Raw genomic sequence first — 16,531 nt, 5'->3', positions numbered from 1 at the left:
TTTTTTGGACATAGAATTAGGTCGCTTTTCATCAATTCTGAGAAACGTTTCTCTCACACCATAACGTTGCCTTGTTTCTTTTATTTTGTTTTTGTTTCCTCCCCATGACTTGTTTTTATTTCGGTTTTGGTCAATAAATGTGACTTACAAGGCACCGAGGTGGCTAGAAGGATGCTAAAGTGAGTAGCTACTGTATCTCATTGTTCATGAGCAAAAGCAGCACCACCTAACAGTGACCCAGAGGGGAACCTAAGACTTCCTGCAGCCATAAGAAATCCAGTGGCTTGTGCGTTATCACTCAAATACAGGTTTAATCAGTAACTTCATAGGCTACAAACATTTACATGAGTTTAGCAAGTTTGATCTGGAAAAAAATTCTGGAAAGAAAAAATATACAAGTCATGAGATATTAAACATTTACAAGACACAAGACTATTTTTAATGGGAAACCCAAGAAAGACACTGAAATGCCATATTTAGCAAAACCTTAGCTATTAGCTGTAAGTCAGGGTTCCCAGCCCTCTCCATTCAAAGCAAAGCATCACTGTCAACGAAAGGCACCCCTCAGTGACAGGAGGTGCACCTCCCCACGTCCGTTTAGTCACAAACAGGAGTCCATATTTTCTTAATTTCTATAATTAGTGTTAGTATTGTCTACATTTGAGAATTTTTAATGATGATCAATGAGAGTATGAAAACAAATTTGGCAACACTTCTACAATTACAACTGTTAACATTTTTCAGTGAAGCTTACTTAGAGTCACAGTTCCCACCATGTTCCTGTGAAGGTCACCAGGTTTTCGGGAATAATTTTCCTGTTTAGTGCATTTCCCAAGAAAACCCAAGTTAGGAGAATGTTCCTGATTTACTACTTTAAATGCCAAATTAACCTTAACTAGGTACATTTAAATAAAGCTATAGGGACTATGTTTTAAATAACAATTGTCCTACCCTACTGGAAAATAGTGTTAATTATTATTTAGTTCTATTTCCATCCTGTGTCAGCTAGAGTGCGAGTTCGTTGGCTTATGTAAGGAGCCATCATACTTAAGCAGCTACAGACAAGACAAAAAAAAAAGCACCCAAATAATTAAGTGATATTAACTTACTAACTTTTAATCAGAGTTGAGGTGGGGAGGGCACATGGAAAGCCCTTCCCCTTAGCTTTGGTAAATTTTCCTAAATACAAGGATTGTTTCCTGCTGAAGAGTCAGGAGAATGATTTAAACACATAATGTGCTTTTTAAGCAACTGAGTAACAATATGGCAAAGAGTTTTAGGTCTTCCAGGCAGAATGTGTAGCATCCTACCCACTTGATTGTCACCAAAGACAATGAGAATCTCTTTGTAGAAACTGGTGTAGACTATACCCTGACATTTTTCATCACTAAAGTCAGATTCCATTGAATGCAAATTTAACAGAGATAAAGAAATTTCCAGGAGTGATAATTACTAGACTTTGTATATAAGTGTGGTCAAAGGATAATTTCCCACCAGGTCCCAACTCTCTTTCCATTCCTGTAGAAGAATGGAAAATTATTTAGTAGTAAACTCAACACGCTAAATGTGAGCCAAAAAAAAAAAAACCTTTAGAAGAAAAACAAACAAACCAGAAGAGTTTGGAGCAAAACAAAACACAATCACTAGCGTTATCTTTTAACACATGATGCAATAATAAATCAACTTTCTAAACCATTTAAACTCAGATTGGTGTTTGTGAGGCCAATACAATTATTGTTTACTATAAATTAAAGCATTAATTAGTTTTTACACATTCCACTAAACTTTAGAGATGAGTTTTTAAACTTGTGGTTTCTAAAAATTTAAATTTCATTCCTGATAAAAAGTGAGTTTGTTTCTTTCACCAATAGTCATATCTCACCCAGAAGACCACATTTTGAATTTGTTGCCATGTATTTCCTTAAATTTATAGGCAATCAAGTATTTGAGAATTCAAATCCAGTTCTTATCAGATAGCTACTGCACTTGTATATGTGCACATACACTGTTATAAAATAAACAGCATACATTAAGAAATCCCTATTTTGTTTATGAAATGTCTTCATTTTTCCCCCAATACAGAATTAAATTCTTTATTGTGAAGCTTGATTCATCAAAATCTGCAAAGGTTAATTTAAGTTTCATGTACTCCTCAGCTTCACCTATTAAAAAAACTCAGGGTTTGTCATGATATCAAACAACAGATTTTCAAAATAAATCATAAACGGAGACAAACACGGTATAAACAAGAGACAAAATTTCTTATCATGAAAGATAACACACAAACATAAAATGCAGACATTGACCTTTGGGTGTGACTTTACTCCTCTCTACAACTAGCAGCACGGCACTCCTAGAGCTCAGTATGATTAGCAGAAGTTTCACACAGATCTGGAAAAAAAAAATTAGATAGCATCATTATTACTTTAGACGCCAGCCCATTAAGTAATTTACGTTATGCAAAAACGACGTTCTGGTGGAAGCATATTTTAACACCTTTTTTTATGGAAATTTTCCCAAAATGTTATTATAGAAATTACCCCCAAGCAGAAAGAAGGATGTAATCTATTCCCCTGCACCCCAAACCCAACTTCAACAAAGATCAACGCTGCTGTTCTTGCCTCATATTCCAGTCTTTTTTGGCTGGAGGATTTTAAAGCAAGGCCAAGACATTGTGTCATTTCACCCATGGCTCCACTCAGAGATATTCCACAGCTTGTAAGGGGCACAGGACATCTGGCGTTTAACCCAAGGACCACAGAAGCAACTAGATACTTTGGTAATACTGCTTTTCCAATTGGAAGCAATTAATGCAAACTCTATTGAAAAAGGCTATGGATTACTTTAGCTACATAACTTTTAAAAAATATGCTCGCCTTTGAAAGTAATTATTTTACGTATTAGAATTTAACATTCCCATTAGTGTTGAGAAGTCTACATAAAAAGGGAAAAATCTTTTACTTTAAATGTAGGCTCAACATTTCTAGATACGTGATCTCATCTTCATACGCTGCATTCAAAATTGTTATGTGGCAAATTCATCAGTGATGATGCTTTTAATTGTTAAGGTTTGATATGGAAGCAGAAGTGATACATACAGAATATATTTGTGTATTTATTTATGCCATCACATATTCTATTTGACAAATACTTCCATGAGTATTAGAAGATCCATTCATTTCTAAGCTACAGTACTCTGTTCCATACCTTGAGTGGCAAAGAGCTGCACTTTTCATCACGACCCTATAGCACACTAAGATTTTAATCATTTTGACTCCAAGACATCAAAATGACATTCTGGAGAAGTCTGGGCTATATGCCCCAAGATATTCCACCAAGAACATCTAATGAACTTGCCTTTATTTCTTGCCTAGGAAAAAAAGAGATTATCTGAGGAATAACCCCCTATTACTCTGCCTCACACTCCAAAAACAGAGTACATTTGATGACTTTTATTCTATCCAGTATATAAACTGCAGTGGCAGTCACAGATTCACTTGTAATCCTATAACCTTTCATTGAGCTTTTTTCACTCATCAAAAAAATGACACATAATGTTTATGAAAATCTCAGTGATGTGTTATTTTCATCCAAACACAATCATCTTAAATCTGACATATATATTTTCTCCATTCTTCCCCACTTATTTTTGTGTATGGGTGAATGTTAGAACTTCAATATTTTGAAGAGTCTGTGAATGTGCCCTTACTGGCCAACATGTGATTATTATAAATAAAGTGAAATAATTTACATTAAGAAGAAAAAAAGTGAAACTCTTATATAAACAAGGTGTATGTAAAGTGTAGAAAGGAACTAAACTTTCAATAAAACCTCTAATTCTACCAATGTCTATGTTCTAAATATTTATCTTCCTAAAAGCAGCGTGTGAATATTTTAACAGCATAGTGTCTTTGCACTTAGTATACACTCAGTAAATAGTTATCGCTTAATGTGCAGTTCCATACCCTCCAAAACACAAACATGCACACACATACACAGAGTCACATCTTTAAGACATTGTTTAAACTCTGGAGAATCCATCACAGCAAAGCTGTAGTGCAAGATCACAGGGCAAAGTATCGCCTTCACAAAGCAGAGTGTGACTGTCATATTCTGGTTGTAAAGTGGCTGTCCTTGTGTTTTCGATTAGGTACCAGTGCATCTGGAGTTTTCTACTATACGAACATCTCATCCTTCAGTTGTCTGAAACCATCCTCATGTGTTAAGACACATGAATTCTCTGTTGCTTTAGTCGCTTATCACAGTTTTTATCATTGATGTGTTGCTTGAGCTTTTTCTATCAAAAATTGTTCAGTTTGAAGAAACTCTCTTCCTTGTTATTGTGGTATTAACTCACTTCAACAGCAGGGCTTTTTGAGTGGGTGGGAGAAGTCTAGTCCCTTTCTAGGAGTAATTTATTCTCGGTTTTTAACTTATGAGTGGTTCAGAACATCCATAAATATGTTTCAGGAAGAAACATTACCTGAAAGGACTCACCCTGTTTCACTATGTTGTGGTTCAATGATGGCTTGCACCTTTGAGTATCTTTCACACCTTTTACTTCCAACACTGCTGTTCATAGTGGTAAGGACTTAATCAGTGTTTTAAAAATCAAATGCCAATTAAAAATTATCTAATCAGGTTTCATTTTATCCTTGCAAAATTGCACCTATCTTAGGTTTATTCTTTAGGCTTGCATCTTCCCAAGGTTAGTGTTAATTTTTATTCCAATTATAAATAGGCAGAAGGAATGAAGAAAGGTAGTTAAGATTATTGAAATTAAGTCAAATTGACAAACTTGGGAGCAGTCTTTCCCCAGGATCTTATTATTCGGGGTGACCACTGCTGGGACTAGTTACGGGAACCCTCTCTAGTCCTCCTGGAGCATCTGAGAGAGGGCCCATGTCGCAGTGGATCTGCGTTTGTCATAGACCACGTCCTTTACGAGGAAAAAATTGGAAAATCAACATTTCAAATATTGTTCATCACATTTTTGCTTATATCTGAATGCCTACATACATCTCTGAATTGTTTGAAACACTTTAAAAACATTCTCTGTGGGAAGTTATGGACATCACACATTTCTATAGTATATCTCCAACATCAAAGAAAAATATGCCAAATGCCTGAATAATCCTGACTACGTCGTCTCACTGTATTCTCTTGCAAGCTTCATTAAAACTGGATTTTAAACAGGAAACAACCCAATTATCTACTCAGAGTAAAAAAAAAAACAAAAAACTTTACTTGTTCTGTTAATGGGGGATTTGTGTACTTCTTGTTTAATGGCTTTTGATGACATGAATATTTATCTACAAATATGCAGTGGCGGTTATTTTAAGGACTTTGGCACTACATTTGATATAATGGATGTAGGTGTATTCTATACTTTACTGTAAACAACTGCTGAATGCTAATTGTCTCAAACTTCCACATTGTTTAAAAGTACCCCACTGGCTTTAAATCATTGTCTTCATATCTACTCACTCATTTCTTCCCAAAGATATCCAAAAAGAATGCACAACTGTGTACTCCATTCTTATAAATGTCTTAAACAAGCATCCAAGTTAGAGGACTAGAAGGTCTATGTACAGCCAACAGAGTGGAGAGTCAGTGATCACCACTTTCAACTTTGTATATTATAAATACAATTCTGCTCATTTTTTCCAGCTTCTGAGTGTGTGTATATGCTTCAGAATTAACTTGTTTTCCATCCTCTGAGCCAGAAAAAAAATTTTTTTAAGAAGTGGATACAGGAATGGAACCTGGGAAAAAAAAAAAAAAAATCCAACATCCCCCCCACCCCGCCCAAACAAGCAAACCAAAAAAAACTTTAGAAAGTTCTTACAAAACAAAAATCGCATCTTCTGCTGGTGTAGCAAATACTCAAGCCATGAAGTGAGGGTCTCTTTCCCTGGTCCAGGATGGAAAAATCCTCTCTCTCAAAGTTCTTAAAAAGAAAGTACTTGGGAGTCTTCTAATGCTGAACAAGAATTTTCTCCTTAACAACTGGAAATCAAGAATGTTTGATTTCACTTAACATGTAGAGGAAAGAAAGTACAAAGAGGAAGGCCACACAGCCCTGTGGTTTCTGTTTATCTGTTTTCTCTCACATGCTGTTGTTTCTGATTCAGCGGAGACGGGGGATCCTGTGTCAGAGCTGTGGGTCGCAGAGAGGCAGCCAGGCTCGGTTTGCAAACAAGACGCTGCAAGGCTGAGTGAGAGACAGAGGGTGTGCGAGCAGCGAGTACATGTTACATCAGACACAGTACCTGATTTTTCACTGCACAGCTTGTCAGCTAGATAGTGTGCTTCCTGGGCGATAAGTGAGAATATTTCATCTTCATACTCTTCTATTATAGTTTCACACTGTAGAAACATAATAATAACATATGTGGATAGACGCACACTGGCAGGGCACTTTGTTAGGAAGGACTTTGCAACAATTTATTAGCTACACATAGGAAATCATGTAACCAAGGTGGTCCATTTTTATTAGCCCTTTTGGTTTAATACATCATTGCATTGGATTAACCCTCTCCCCAGAATGTTAATTGCATCATTTTCCTGGGGCTTAAGTACATGATGAGTTGTGTTGGAAGATGTGGGAGGCTGAGGAAGGAACATCATTCTTCGCATGTTTCACTTCCTTAAACTGGAATGGAAGTCACAGGAAGAAACGGGCCTCCCATTTAAGGAGCTGAAAAGTCTAACGGTTTTTAAATTTTTAAAAAAATTAAAAGACCACAGCTCCTCGAAATGGTTAAACCAGTTTCCTTGAGATTTAACATAATAATCCATTTTGTGGTTTGAAAGTGTGAAAACAATTAAGCCTTCTCAGCAATCAAAACAAACCCATCTTCAGTTTCACTACGGAGAACACACCTGACAGTTACTTCGGGAAGTGTCTTTTCATACTATTTAGAGATCCATCCAAAATTTCACTTCACTAAAAAGGGGGGGGGAAGGAACCCTGACCTTTCAGAGAAGAGGGTGCTCAAATATGTCCCCGCATTTGATCATCTTAAATTCTAACTGAAGTATGTTTCTTTGTTAAAGAACTACCAGGTTATACTTTTAGAAGCTGTGAAGTTACCCAACGGTATTCACTAGAGACTTGTAAATCATTTTCTGAGTTCATTAAGCAAGACTCTAAAAATTTTTAATGGCATTTAAAAATATTTAAATTTCACAGGTTTTGCCTACTTAAAACCTGTGAAATACAAATGCGCTCATTCATTGCCATTCTTATTCTGTGGTACTTTTAGCCCTGATAATTGCCTTTACTTTCTAATTAAAATAAAACCTTTAAAAATTGGCTAAAGCCCTTATTTCAAGGTTTCAGCAGGCTGACATTCTGGCCAATGTGTGAACTTAATAACACATTTTTTAAAACAGGACTGCCCATCACTTTGTCTGATTCAACAGCATTGACTAAAGTGAAATATATTGCAATGTATTTTGCCAAGCATATTCTAGCAAGCCAGAGACTAGCATTCATGAGAAATCAACATTATACTGGAAGGAAATTTGACATCAAGCCCACTATCATACCTAAGCCTTTGTTTAACTTAGCTTGGGCTAGAATACTTGAATTAACTCAGGATCCAATTCTCCCTGCTCTGTGAAGCCGTAGAAAAAAAGAGATGGTTGCATCACTCTCCCTCTAGCATTCGGCTGTAAATATTTGAAAGCGACATTCGTTTTAATTTGGCTTTTAACCTGGAAACCACAGCCCCTGATTCCTTACGTGGAAACCTGTGAGAGAACCTTCCTCGCACCAGCACGGAGACCACTCCGGAGTCCCCACACAAATGGGTTTAAGCAAAGCGTTGTGCAAAACTGTGTCTTCAAGTCCCCGGGATCTGTGAACAGCACCTTCCATCAAGTATCACTGAAACGTATCCATTGATCACCACAAATTGCCACAACCCCTTAGGTGTCTTAAAAGTCAAGTTACTAAATGTATGGTGAGCACTTAAGCAGCAAGACAACAAAGTCAGCAGATGACATTTTAATGTGCATTTTGATGTTTCATATCTTGAAACTCAACTACAACAAGAGTAGTAAACAACAAAAAAGAGTTCCAAGAACACGTTTCTGGATCATACGATTCATCTGCAAGGAAGAGAGCTTACCGCAAATTTCAAAGGTCTGTAAGCATCAGAATAAAAATATAATTTTTTAAATTCTTGGTATATTCTGTCTCCTTTCCTAGGAGCAAATCTCTTGAAAGTTGTCTCCTTCGTCACAGGGTCTTCCTCAAGCTTGTAGTCGTTCATTCGCTCACAGACTTTCTCCAAAAGGTCCGTTAGGAACGCCTCCGACTGGGCTAGGGGGATCTAAGAAGAAAGACAGGGCGAGGAAACTTGTCTTAATGTTAATGTTACTTCAAAGACCTTCCGGCGAGTGCACATGGAAACGCCACACTCTCCATGAATGCAAACGTGTGCCACTTCCCTAGCACAGACACAGTAGACGGTACCGTAGACTGTTATTACAATGTAACAACAACCTGCTTTACATCATTACAGGGTTGGCGTAAATTCTAGTTTTTTAAAAGTGCATATATTTCAAAGTGGACAGAAAAAAATACATTCAAACTAGAAACTATACCTCTACATAGAATCATGTTTAGAAGTCACTGAGCATGTAGCAAAAAGCATGACGCATAGAAAATGGCAGTTATTATCCATCTACTTGTCAGACAGAGAGGAGAGAGAGAGGAGGGGGAGAGACACAGAGAGAGGGAGAGAGAGAAGGAGGGAGAGACAGAGAGAGGGAGGGAGAGAGAGGGAGAGAGAGCGCGCGCTCAGCTGGCTTCAGACCCCCTTAGTCGGGGAGAAGTTGAGGAGGCCCAAAGTCTGTCTGGCCCACCCCGGGGCTGCCCTTGGCTGCGCGTCCCCCGCGCTGCAGCCGCGCGATGGCCCGGGCTGGGGTGGACGCGGAGCTGGGAGAGGAAGGGGCTCACGGACGGGCGCCCCATCTCCCAGGCGGGCTCCTGGGCTGCTTTCTTTGGGAACAGCTGGTGCACGTCCCCGCTCGCCCCTCTCCCTCCGGAATTCGGCGAGGATTCAGCTGGACCCTTTGGCCACCACCTCCGCCCCGGGCGCGGGTCAAAGAGCACCCCTCGCCCTTGGTAACGGAGACAAAACGTTCGGGGCCGTCTAGACAGGTCAAGGTGCAGGATGCGGCGTCCCCGCGGCTCTTTCCGGAAGGGGGCGTGGAGCCGCCAAGGGCGCCGGACCGCGCCGCAGCCCGCGGCCTTTGCGGGCTTTTTCCCTCTCCACCCTCTGCTGATCAAAGTAGGAAGTTTGCATGACAACCGCAGTGAAAGGGGCTGAATCACAAATGAACTCGATTTCTGCAGTGTTGATCTATCCAGCCTCCATTGTCCCCTTTCAGGCGCAGTATGAACCCTTCCGGTGCCAGCGACCGCGCTACATTCACAGGCGCGCTCGGGGCGCACAAAGGGTCTCCGCGCTTCACCGCCATCTGGCCACAAATCTCATCAGCGGCGCGGCGGCGTCCCCTTGAAAGCGCGGGCGCAGGGTGCGCCTGTGTTCTTTAGACCCAGGTTCCATTACAAACCACCCCGCATCGCCACCGGCGCCCCCCGTTTCAATAAGGAAGCCAGTTTGTCAAAACATTCTAAAAGAAACTTGGGAAGAGGACGCGCCAGAGAAATACAGCCGCCGATTAACTATCAGCTGCGCCTCCCCTGTGCACAGGTAACATCCCTCCTCCTCCCCCACGACTCCACTGGAGCTTGATTTTGAGCTGCTCTCAAGGCCCAGGCACTCGAATCGGAAGTCAAATAGCTTATGGACTATTTAATAGAATATACCACCACATGTATCTAATCACTCAAATACCACGTTTTTAAAACTCATGAATGTTTTAATCTCTAAAAATGTCTGCACTCAAAAACTGCAGCCTAAGCGGCTCAAAGTGCGCATTTCAAACACAAGTTGCGTTCTACTTACGCTTTAATTATGCCGTTCATTAATTTTCATTGATTAAGTTGTAAAACATGCACACAATACGTAGATTAACAAACAAAACTGAAAATCTGTTTTATTAATTTACAGAAACAAATAATTAAATACATATTAATCACTGGAAAAACTATAAAATGCAGAGGCAGATTTTAAAATGTGATTTAATCAAGACAGATCACTAGCGGAAAGATTATGGAGGTTTTCTTTTTCTGTGATGCATGTATTTTAAGTATTATTTCCTTAGCTGATACATATACAATATATTCATAGTAGCTTCTGGATGTCAACAGAGTAGCATTTTACCTGAAAGTGAAGAATAGACTCTTTCATTAAAAAATATCTAACTGTAATCAAGAAATTCATTCTCTCTCTCCTTCCCTTCCTCCCTCCCCCCGTCTGGTTTCCCATCTGAAAAGTAAACATACTTGAGGCTTGGGGGGATGGGGACCGAGCCAGGAGGAACCATGGTCTGATCGCCCGGGGCTTTCAGAAACTTAGGCCTTTCTTCCATTAGAACACCAAACTCCATCCTAATACACCACCTAATTCATGTTGAGTAGAGACCACGCTGAAAACTAATTTTTCAATTCACAGAACATTGTGAGCTATTTGCAAAAATTGCTGAGCATCTAAGTTTTGAGCAAAATCGTGATGTTTGTGTGGAAGGCCTTCCACAACTTACTTCTGCAGGCCATTTGATTCATTTCCTAGGTTGCACCTTTTGGAAACAGTTCCCCATGTTAAAACTTTCCACCTCCCAGTGGATTGTTTTTATTTTGAAAGTGTAATTTGACATGTTTGAATATACTACCATTTTGCCTATTTTAACACAAATATGTTACGGCAAGGTGCAAACGTGTGAATTTCTATAATTTTGTCAGTCTATGAAGGTTGACTGGCTTTTTGATGTGATTCTCTAGCCCTTTAAAGTAAACATCCTTTAAAAGTAGAAAATGTTTGCTGGCAGCTAGCTCAGAGACACTACCTTACGATGTTCGTTAAAAAAAGGAAAGGGAAAACAGCCAGCATGACACGAGTGGAGCTCATTTTTGCAGAAGGTTAAGAAACATTTTGATCCTAAAATGCCAAAGCATCAATTTTTTTGAGAAAATATTTAAGAAAAAGATGCTATGCATTACAGCTCTTTATACATTTATTCAAATGTACATGGTTAGAGTTTAAAATGATTCTAAGCAGCTGAACTGCGATGAGTACATTTAAAGACTGTTCACAGAATAACTGGGCTTTTTTCTCCCCCCCTTCAAAATGTTTTTATTATAAGAGGCCAATAAGTATTGGGACAAGTGGAATAAAACGAAGTCTTTCTATACTGTGAAGATTTTGAATAGTACTTGTCAATAAAGCACCTCCTATTGTAATCTTAGGGAGCCTTGTCTCTGCCCTCCAAGGACTGTCTCAGAGATACTAACCTCATTAAAATATGAATGAGAAGGCCTGTGTATCCAGAGAAAACCCACGCACTGGCACAGTTTTCTTATCTGCCATTGCTTTTACATATGGACTTGTTTGGTACAAGTTATAAGTAGAAAAATGATCCATGATAATTTCATTGCTATCTGAGAGTACCTCAAGCACTCCAAGTAAATCCTAACTTTTCCTAAATTTTAAACCCACCTATAGCTCTTAATCATACTTCCTAAATGTAGTGCCTATTTCTCCCCCTTTACATTTCTTCTGACCTTGTGCTTGTTATGTGAGCAATGGGATGGGGGTGGGGGGATACCCACATCCCTACTTTAGAATGGAAAAAAGTACTTGAAAGTTCTGACTTTGACTTCTCTAGAAAACCAGAGCTAGGGAGTTTATTACAGACCGCTATGATAACGCTTTAATAACGGCCAATTACAGCATGCCTCCATGTTTGTTCATTACTGTGTCTCTGTTAATCTTGTAGTAAATTTCTTGCTTGATAGCTGTCACAATCAGCAGGAACACAATTATGTTACAGTGGAAACTGTCGTTGTGGTGTATCTGTCTCTGCCATTACAGTCTGACAACCTCCAATAAATTTCACTCATCTTTATCGTTATTTTGGAGTGTCCTCCAGATATGAAACCAGTACTTAACCTGCTTAGTGACTGATAATTAATTTCACATTGTAGCAAAGATTTTCTTTCTGGAGGTTTAGTTAATGTAAAATTTTAATTGCATTGTAGCAATATTGCATCTAGTTTAATCACTAACTTTTCATCCATAAAAATTGAAATCACTGCTGATATTAGTTAAAAGTCAATATTTAGAAGTGAAACTTCAAAGCTCCTTTGCTCTAGGCTACAACAGGGGAAGCATGAATTCAGAAACTCTTGTAAGCTGATGAGATATATAATTAGCTTTTATGTTAATTGACTGCTATGAGTTTGTTGTATGACACTTCTTCATATAATATGCAAATAGCATTGACTGTTTAGTTTTATTAGACAATATAATTAGAAATCTAAAGGCGCTTATTTCGATGAGGAATAATAAAGGCTGATACATTTCCAGTGTTCTGTATATCAGAAAAAAAAGAATTGCATCTGGACGTAAGAGAGGTTTTAGCTAGACATTATTTAGGGAGCCAAAACCACATATAACAGAATTAATAGGAGTGCTTCCAGCCACCGTAAATTCCGTTATTTAAACAGGTGAATGTGTGGTGTCCATAAGACTTTGGGGGGAAAACACAAATGTTTCAGTACAATTTGCCACAAATAATAGTGTACTTAATGAAAATAATACCTAAATGTTGCCTGCAATAATTAGAGTGAAATAAGTCATTCTTACTTAAAATAGTTTGCAAGTAAGTGTTCCTGTTCTTGTTACTCATAGACACTTACCAATAACATATATGCTTAGGTTTTTCAAAAAAAAAAGAGTAATAAAATAAGAACAATGTGATTTTGGGGGGATATTTTTCCAGAATTCTTTTTTTTTTTTAATTTCTAGAGCTTATTTTCAACTTAACAGTGACCAAACAGGAAAAAAAAAGAAAAGGCATAATGCATCAACATTCATGATCTTTCCAAATGGGAATCATCTAACAATTTGATTCTTTATGAAGTTAAAAAACACACTTTCCTTTTATTATTAAATGCAAAATTGGTACTAGCATTTGCTTTCCTATTTTAAAATGCATTCTGCCAGTTTAAAAAATAAACCCTTTAATTTTGAACATTTTAGGTAGAATGAAAAGAAATACAGTCTGTCACACGAAAAATACCATGAGCTTAACCTCTGTTAAAAATCTTCTAAGCAAGGACTTTGGGCGCCCAATTCACACTGCGCCTCTCGGCTGTGCCCTCCGGTGGGCACCGCTCAGAGGGCTCCTACTGGTTTCAAAAAACTCCTAGGAGGAGAAAGTGAGAGTACCTAAAAGGGCAGAGGTAACAATATTGCAGCATAAATGGAGCATGATGCGAATTTGTTCATTCGTTCAACAAATATTTACTGAACTCCGTCTAATGTCAGACAAATACACTTCTGTAATTCCGACGTTTAAAAAGAGGGCCCTTCCGTGATTCTGCATAAAAATTAAAATAAAATTTTTGAAAAAGAACATGTGCCCAGTGGAAGTCCAATAAACATGAATTAATGATAATATAACCCTTTGTCATCAATTGAGCTAAACACTGACATTCAATATCTGTTTCCTTATTCTACAGTTTTCTGCCCAACAAAGAGCTGCATGTTTCACCGCCTTGTTACTGAGAACATAATGGTTGATGAGTGATGATCTGTTTGGAAGCACCTCTGCAAAACATTTCCCCAACCTAGAAAAGGGGAAAAGTCCTATTTTTGGAATCTGTTGGGGCATTTCCCAACTTGGCCTTCTGAATGCTTGCGGGCATATGGCAAGGCTTCCTTATAAAATGTTAGACGTCTGGCCAGGCGCGGTGGCTTATGCATGTAATCCCAGCACTTAGGAAGGCCGAGACGGGTGGATCACCTGAGGTTCGGAGTTCGAGACCAGCCTGACCAACATGGAGAGACACCGTCTCTATGAAAAATACAAAATTAGCAAGGTGTGGTGGCACATACCTGTAATCCCAGCTACTCGGGAAGCTAAGTCAGGAGAATTGCTTGAACTTGCGAGGTGGATGTTGTGTTGAGCTGAGATCGTGCCATTGCACTCCAGCCTGGGCAACAAGAGCAAAACTCTATCTCAAGAAATAAAATAAAATAATAAAATGCTCGATATCTAAGAGGAAAAAGGACAAATGAACTGGATGATGAGTCAGGAAATTCTGCATGCTTCATCTCACAGATGTGAAAGCGCACACATACTGCACACACACACACACCACGCCATGCATACAGGCACACAGATGTGTGCACACACTTGGATTATGCAGAAGGGGCCAGCTGGCTTCTGGCAAGCAAACCAGAAAACATTGTATGGCTTCCGGGGAGGCAGAGACCGCTGCAAGCAGAGGGGCTTCAAGGTTTCCTGACCCTCTGCTCTTCCTGACCTGCGGTCTGTGCACAGGGCCACACCTCAGGGGAGTCCCTGCTCATCTGGTCTCCACACCCTCGTCCTGGTCTCAAGCCCCACCCCCCAGGAACTCTTTCACATCCTAAGAACAGGCCTTGGTGATTCGAACAAGAGGCTATTCCACCTCCCAGACCACCAGGCCATGTCTGAAGCCACACCTGGAGAGCTGCTGCAGGGCACTGGGCCTCCCCCATGGGAGATGCTTCACCCACTGAAACAGACATAGTCCACCTCCCCCACCCGAGGGACCTGGGGACTGCAGGGTGTCTGTGCATCCCAGATGCCCGAAGTGAGTCCCTGATGTCCAGTCACAAACTGAGAGGGTGGAGGAAGGGACCAGGCTGCCTGAGGAGTCAACTAGAGGAAACGCGGGGATTCGGGGATTTCTTGGAGGTGTGTCTCTCGGCAGGTTTGTGCTGCTGACTAGGAATGCTGGGGAAAGGGAGAAGTCGTCCGGAACTGGGATGAAGTGGGGCCTTTCTGTAGTGGGGAGGGCAGAGCGTTTTTTCAATAAGCATTCATTTTCTGGTTCCCAGGGGCTAGAAAGACAGCTCTTTCTTTAAAAACATCTGTTAATGGAAAAAAGTAATACATCAATTTGATTTCTTTAAAGCAAAAACAAAAAGAACAGAAGGGTAGAGTAAAAACTAAGGCTCATCCCTCCCCCAGACACCTCAGGTCCCCAGCTCTCCTCCCCTGAGAAACATTGCAGGTGTGTGTCCACATGTGTGAGCAAATGAACATCCACGCGTGTCTGTGTCTGTCCTCCTCTTTGGCACAGATTGAAGCGCGACATGCACCCTGTTCAGCTGCTGCTGCGTCTTTGTCCCTTGATAGACCTCAGGGCCCAGAGGACTCACTCTGTGTCCAGGATTCAAAGGGACAAATGAACTGGATGATGAGTCATTCCCTGACCACTGACCATTCCCTGACCACTGACCATTCCCTGAAACAAGCGACTCACGAGTCAAATCCACCCCCGTGGGAGACGAGTTAAAGAACGCCGTCCACCCAGGAGGCAGTTTCAGGTGGGGTGCTCCCAAGAGTTCTGAACAATGGCAGAATATGGCTAGAACATTTGTGAAAAATCAGTTATGTTGTTTCACTAACAGTGTTCAAGAAGTTTTTGGATAAAATTTACCTTAATCTATGCCTAAACAACAGTCTCAGTGAGAGAGGATGAGAGTTTTTAACCCCACTTCCCAAGTGCAGACCCCAGGGTTTCAGGGTTGGCCAGTGAGGAGTGGGCTGGCACAGGATGACAGCCAGAGCAGAACCGCGGGGACCTCAATAGAAACTCTCAGATGAGGAGGCTGAAGTATGATGAGGAACATGGTGTCCCCAAGGAGTCACAGGCTAAGCTGAACGGAAACCCACACAGAAGACTCCAACCCCAGCCTGGGGCACACCCAGTGCCTCTAGAATGCTTGGTCACCCAATAGGAGCAACGCTTACCTCAGCTGACTGGGAAGCTGGGGATGGCCCAGCAGGAGTCTACTTCTTGGGGTCACAATGCCTCAGACCCAGTGTGCTATATCCAGGAATGTTCTGGGCCCAGGGTGACACTCAGGCCATTCCCTTGGTCCTGCCTGGCCACCTTCTGTTCCCTCCTGGTGCCTCCTCGCCCTCCTAGATCCTCAGCAGCCCTCCTGGAAGCCCTTAGGTTGGGCTGAGCTGTCACGGGCATTGCCTCTGCTGGGCCAGCAGATGGGCTGAAACTGCTGTGATTGGCATCTCCACCACCCTGGCCTTTAGCTGAAACATGGCTGCGGGCGGGTCCTTGGGGCATTCTATTTCCTAATCAACTTCTGCAGCAGCTGCTGCATGTGCCATGCCTTCCACAAACGACCAAGTAGGGCCATAGCTGTGGGCTGAATCATGTCGCCAAAATCCATATGTTGAAGCCCTAAATCCCGGGACCTCAGAATGGGACTTTATCTGGAGATGGGGCCTTTGAAGATGGGATTAAGAGCAGATGAGGTCACTGGGGTGGTCAATGAGACTGTATCTGGAGATAGGATCTTTGAAGAGGGGATTA

The 16,531-nt window shown here is 40.6% G+C and overlaps 1 protein-coding gene and 1 pseudogene across 4 annotated transcripts in view; both read right to left on the bottom strand.

The window, feature by feature from the left end:
- Positions 1 to 420: 420 nt before the first annotated feature.
- The window catches only part of CNPY1 (canopy FGF signaling regulator 1), a 93,963-nt gene continuing 77,852 nt past the window's right edge, over positions 421 to 16,531 (bottom strand). For 2 of the 3 annotated variants that reach the window (XM_033193063.1, XM_033193064.1), the window contains 3 exons: positions 8,139 to 8,342; positions 6,273 to 6,369; positions 421 to 2,391 (listed from right to left, as the gene is read on the bottom strand). In XM_033193063.1, coding sequence (XP_033048954.1) covers positions 2,354 to 2,391; positions 6,273 to 6,369; positions 8,139 to 8,342 — 339 coding nt within the window. In that variant the 3' untranslated portion in view covers positions 421 to 2,353. Of the gene's footprint in view, positions 2,392 to 5,868; positions 6,370 to 8,138; positions 8,343 to 16,531 lie in introns of those variants that run through there. The other variant, XM_033193062.1, reaches the window with a different exon arrangement.
- LOC117072692 lies at positions 8,338 to 9,725 on the bottom strand (annotated as a pseudogene). The gene has a single exon (XR_004432909.1). The product of XR_004432909.1 is annotated as an uncharacterized LOC117072692 (transcript).

The sequence above is a fragment of the Trachypithecus francoisi genome, unplaced genomic scaffold, assembly GCF_009764315.1.
Source record: "Trachypithecus francoisi isolate TF-2019V2 unplaced genomic scaffold, Tfra_2.0 Lachesis_group4, whole genome shotgun sequence".
NCBI classification, from domain to species: Eukaryota; Metazoa; Chordata; class Mammalia; order Primates; family Cercopithecidae; genus Trachypithecus; species Trachypithecus francoisi.
This window is presented reverse-complemented; position numbering and strand designations above follow the sequence as displayed.